General features: G+C 35.6%; 1 protein-coding gene across 1 annotated transcript in view; it reads left to right on the forward strand.

Moving 5' to 3' along the window:
• LOC132154468 (guanine nucleotide-binding protein G(q) subunit alpha-like) overlaps positions 1 to 5,740 on the forward strand; it is a 46,380-nt gene extending 40,640 nt beyond the window's left edge. Inside the window, exons 5-7 of the mRNA XM_059563032.1 lie at positions 1,385 to 1,514; positions 3,942 to 4,095; positions 4,972 to 5,740. Coding sequence (XP_059419015.1) covers positions 1,385 to 1,514; positions 3,942 to 4,095; positions 4,972 to 5,162 — 475 coding nt within the window. The 3' untranslated portion in view covers positions 5,163 to 5,740. The remainder of the gene's footprint in view (positions 1 to 1,384; positions 1,515 to 3,941; positions 4,096 to 4,971) is intronic.
• The last annotated feature ends 260 nt before the right edge of the window (positions 5,741 to 6,000 follow it).

A 6,000-nucleotide genomic window follows, 5' to 3' on the forward strand; every position in this document is an offset into this window, starting at 1 on the left:
CTCTCTCGTTCTTTCTCTGTCTGTCCTCCTGCCAAAGTTCGCTAAGTGCAGAGTGAATGTGGAGACTCGTCCTACATTAAACATTGTGTATGTTCAGAAGTAGGTCAGCGAGCCCCTGGCTGAAGGAAATGAGGACGCTTCTATCTGAAGGAGCTTTATTTTGGGCAGCCAATCCTAGAGAGCTTCATTTATCATAGCTCCCTCTGTGAACTGCTGGCTCAGGACTGGAGCTCTGACTCCACTAGGGGGCACTGTATAAATCCAAAATCAGCCCCAGTTCTGGCTGCACACATTTACCATGTTTCTGAAATCTAGGACTTCAAATATGTGCAGAAAAGCATGCTAAAATACTGCCTCTACTCTTAATACAGTATGCATATTGTGTATAGGATGCAAATTTCCACTTTTATCTTAACTGACTCGTTGATTGGACTAACAGATATTAACATTTTACACAAAATTGCATTACATTTTGTTTTTGTATTTAATTGCGTTAAAAATATTTTTATTTGCACGTAATGTAAACATTCGACAACAGTGTAGCATACTATTTGAAATATACTATACATACTACATTGTATACAGTATATTGTAAGTACACATCTAAGTATATTGCCTACTGTTTTTTAAAAGGCATGTAAAACTGAAAAAAGTATGTATTATGCCATGGTTAAAAAAAAGTTTGGGTTACCCTTTATTTTAAGGTTTTAATGTGTCCTTGTTACAGTGTAATTATGCATTTAATTACTGAGTAATACAGTATTAATTGACAACATGTACTTACTATATGGTTAGCGTTAGGATTAGGTTTGGCTAGGGCTATTTGCTTGTAATAATGTATAATTGTTATTATAATAGTAGGTACTGTACATGTAACGTGTAACAAGGACACCTTGAAATAAAGTATAACTGTAAAGTAAAAAAAAAAAAAAATAAAGTATACATACTGTATATTGCTTAATATTTTTTTCATATGTTAAAAAAATAAATGCATTATGCAATGATAAACAAGCGGTACTAACCTATGCTGCTTTCGCTATATTGTAGATTCAATCAACTCAGGTGTTATCTCAGTGATGAATATAGTTCATTTGCTTTTTTTAATTCAAATATGCTTTAAAATGTCTTAACTTGCGTATAATAATGTGTCAAAAAGTGTTTGATATCACTTTCAGTGCATTCAGCACACGAGACTGTAAGGTCATTGCATTATGGGATACAGTGCTCCATGCAGCACGTTCTGTTTGTGTACTGTGCATTGTAATACGTCTTTTCATGCATACAGAAGATTTGCATACTGTGCACAGTATAAGCATGAATTATTAATGTATAAAAAGTCAAGAACAAATCAATAATGCAAACGCTCACTCTCTTTGTCTTTCAGGATGGTTGATGTAGGGGGTCAGAGGTCAGAGCGCAGGAAGTGGATCCACTGTTTTGAGAATGTGACGTCCATCATGTTCCTGGTGGCTCTGAGCGAGTACGATCAGGTTCTGGTTGAATCGGACAATGAGGTAAGCAGCTATAGATGTGTTTATCTTACCCTTCTATGGTGGTCTCATAGTTTTTAGTATATTTCCTAGTGGAAATTTAATGATAGTGTTGCCAACTACAGTTTGAACTATTCATAATTGCACACTGCATACGTTTTCACTTTTTCAGTTTATTTATATAGCACAATTCATACACAGTGGTTGAAAGTGCTTTCCATAGTAGGAATTTAAAAACAATCATAAAAAAATGCCTAATAAATAAAAATATCAATAGATTTTTGGAAATAAAAAATGTAAAATATTAAATCTAACTTTAACATATTTTGCAACATTTAAAAAAAATTAGCATAGTCTTTGCAGTATCTGCAAAATGTTAATTATTTTACCAATATAAGAGGGATCATACAAAATGCATGTTATTTTTTATTTAGTACTGACCTGAATAAGATATTTCACATAAAAGATGGTTTACATATGGTCCACAAGAGAAAATAATAGTTTAAAAGTACCCTGTTCAAAAGTCGTGTTAGTACGTGGATGATCCACAGCAATATTTTTTTTGTGGTACTTCATGTAAACAGTTTAGGCCAAATAAGGGACTCATGAACAACTGTCACAAAAAAAACCTGCTGTGGGTGATCCAGGTAACATAATTATTGATTCAAGGATTAAGAATCAAGCAAATGAAAACTTTTGAACAGGGTCGACTTATTTTCTCTTGTGGACTAGGGGTGGGAATGTATGGGTATCTCACGATTCGATTAGATTATGATTCAGAGACCCACGAATTGATTTGATTACAGTTAACGATGCATCGATGCATCACAATGTTGTCATACCACCTGTATATCTATTAGGGGTGGGAATGTTCAGGCACTTCATGATCGGATCCAATTCCGATTCTGGAAGTCACGATCCAATTCCAAAATTATTCTTGATTTACATTTTTTCCCCAATTAATTCTTCTGCTGTCCAAATACATATTTAAAACTTTACATCTTAAAATTGCAGTTATATGCTTTTTGTTTATAGTTGGAATCACTGTATGTCAGTTCTGCCATATTAAAAACGGGTTTGAATCTTCACTGGTTTCACAATTCAATTACAATTATTATTATTATTAATATCACGATTTTTTTTTTTATCCTAACTTACTGCACATAGCTACATTTTCATATAAATTTTATATCAAATTTATTTGGTTAAAAATTAACTATTTTTTATTTTTGTAAACAATTACTTATTTAAAATAAGTGTTCTTTAAGTGTCCGAAAGTGTACAGACAATAGTTAGGGTTTTTCTTTTTTTCCTCAGCATCATTGCCGTTTGATTATTATTGATGAGATCATAGAAAGTGGCCTCTTTAACAGGCTGCATTCACGCACCGATATATTTCGATATGTTTTGTCCTGCTCTGAAAACATAACTGACCGTGTGTACATCAATTTCATATAAAAGTATCTGAGTGCATTTAACCGCAGCAGAAACTGCACTTCAGGACAACAAACACAAAGCGCATGTGAAAGTCTGTCAATGCACGAGCTTCGTGCATCTAATAGTACTGCATTCCAAATGGCATAAATGAAAGCATATCTAAAGTAACACGCACACATTCCATATGCGGGAAAAATAAACAAGCTTATAATCGATTCTGAAATGTTCAGAATCGTTGAAGAGAGAATCGCGATGCATCAGATAATCACTTTTTTTGTGTGTATGTGAAATATCTTATTCAGAATAATAAAAAAAAACATGCATTTGTATGATGTCTCTTATTATTAAATAACATTTTGCAGATTTTGGACTCGTGTCCCTAAAAACCTAAACATTTTTATTTGTCAGCAAGTTATTTTTCAGTCTGCATTTTGACATGCAGTACAGACCAAAAGTTTGGACACACCTTCTCATTCAAAGAGTTTTTCTTTATTTTCATGACTATGAAAATTGTAGATTCACACTGAAGGCATCAAAACTATGAATTAACACATGTGGAATTATATTCATAACAAAAAAGTGTGAAACAACTGAAAATATGTCATATTGTAGGTTCTTCAAAGTAGCCACCTTTTGCTTTGATTACTGCTTTGCACACTCTTGACATTCTCTTGATGAGCTTCAAGAGGTAGTCACCTGAAATGGTCTTCCAACAGTCTTGAAGGAGTTCCCCGAGAGATGCTTAGCACTTGTTGGCCCTTTTGCCTTCTGTCTGCGGTCCAGCTCACCCCTAAACCATCTGGATTGGGTTCAGGTCCGGTGACTGTGGAGGCCAGGTCATCTGGCGCAGCACCCCATCACTCTCCTTCTTGGTCAAATAGCCCTTGATGCCTTCAGTGTGACTCTACAATTTTAATAGTCATGAAAATAAAGAAAACTCTTTGAATGAGAAGGTGTGTCCAAACTTTTGGTCTGTACTGTATATGACGATCCAATCTTGGTGTTTGTGTTCAGAATCGTATGGAGGAGAGCAAGGCTCTGTTCAGGACGATAATCACATATCCATGGTTCCAAAACTCTTCTGTCATCCTCTTCCTAAACAAGAAGGATCTGCTGGAGGAGAAGATCACCTACTCCCACCTGGTCGACTATTTCCCAGAATTCGACGGTGTGTTGGATTCCTGTCATAAAGTCTTTTTCATGTAGACTGGTTTTATGCAAACAGTCCCAATTTAATGTAATAATAAATATTTCTTGAGCAGTAAATCAGCATATTAGAATGATTTCTGAAGGGTCATGTGACACTGGAGACTGGAGGAATGATGATGAAAATACAGCTTTGTATCACAGAAATAAATTATATTTTAAAGTATATTCAAATAGATACGTTTTTTTAATTGAAATAATATTTCACAATATTACAGTTTTTATTGTTTTACTGTATTTGTACATGCCAAACTTCAATTATTCTGGCCTTAGACAAGTTTTTCATAAAAAAAAAAGAAAAAAAAAACCTTTACGCTTTACCAAAACTTTGTTCCAAATTATTATAGTAATTATTATAGTGCTATGATTCATCTTTCAGCTGTTTTTTATTTCTATATATATATATATATATATATATATATATATTAGGGCTGTCACTTTTTAGAAAAATCAAATTCGAATGGATATCGAATATCATGTAAAACAGGGTAGCTACTAGCTATTATTCGCTTGATTTGGTCATGGGCCTACGCTACAATACGTCTAGAGCGCCCTCTACTGGATAAGATGGCAAAGAATAAAATAAAATAAAATAAAACGGTCTAATCATAGACTGTAAAAAATGCGCTACACATGGCATTTTTAAAACCGGATAGTTGATTTATAGATCGATTACGGATATTTCACGTCATGTTCGAATGCATATTCGAATATCGAATAAAAAGTGACAACCCTAATAAATGTGTGTATGTGTATATATATAAGGTTTATTGTGGAGTAAATTAATAGGAAGGATGAACTGGTTCAGGTCTCCTGAAGTGTACATATTGTTTTGTAGGGCCCCAAAGAGATGCCCAGGCTGCACGAGAGTTCATCCTGAAGATGTTTGTGGATCTGAACCCCGACAGTGACAAGATCATCTACTCTCATTTCACCTGTGCCACTGACACGGAGAACATCCGCTTTGTGTTTGCAGCGGTGAAAGACACCATCCTGCAACTAAACCTGAAGGAATACAACCTGGTGTGAGATGTGACGAGTCCGACACATGAATCAGTATAGAACAGGCACCTACAGAGCGTGCGCACACCTATGTCCACACACCACACACACATGCATCATGCACACTTTCAGAAACACACGGTTCTTGTGATTTCTCTTTCCCAGCTTCCAGAGTTTTCTCTTTCTGTCCAGCGGAATAATAACGGACATGTCCTGCTCATCGTTTGTTTTTTATTTGTTTGCCAAAGTCTATCCGCTCATCCCTGGCAGCTCTCGTCAAAGGCCTCTTTCCCTTTTATCAAATTTGACCACCAAAAAAGAAAAAAAGTGGCTCGGATTTGACAAAGGGCGTTAGACTCCTATTAGCCACTTCAGCGTTCACATATTTCATGGAGATGTTGGATTGACGGAGCTACGATGAGAATGACCTGTGATACGCTGGCCTGAAAAACTGGAAGTGACGTTCCTTTTCCTGTACTATCACTCGCTCCAATCACATCATCTGCTCTAAGCGTTTCTCTGGAATTCCGCCTGGATGAATGGAAAAATGGGTTTTCACAGCCCTGCAAAAAGACCAAAAAAATTAATAAATCACAACATATTTACATACTTGTACATGGACACATGGACTAGTGCTGTGGTGCCTGAAGTTCCGAAACGGATTCTGGCGGATTCTAGAATCCAGAGTTCCAGCGGGATCCACTGATGGTGTGGAGAACCTTTCACTCGCAGAGTCTTCAACTCACATCTAGGAATGTAAAGCATCACAAATGCAAAAAAAAAAAAAATCCCCAAAAAAATTATAAAGAACGAAAATATTCTAAGAATGCCTATGTTAGCAAAACGATACAAAGCACGCAAGGGA

This window comes from Carassius carassius, chromosome 12 (assembly GCF_963082965.1).
Source record: "Carassius carassius chromosome 12, fCarCar2.1, whole genome shotgun sequence".
NCBI classification, from domain to species: Eukaryota; Metazoa; Chordata; class Actinopteri; order Cypriniformes; family Cyprinidae; genus Carassius; species Carassius carassius.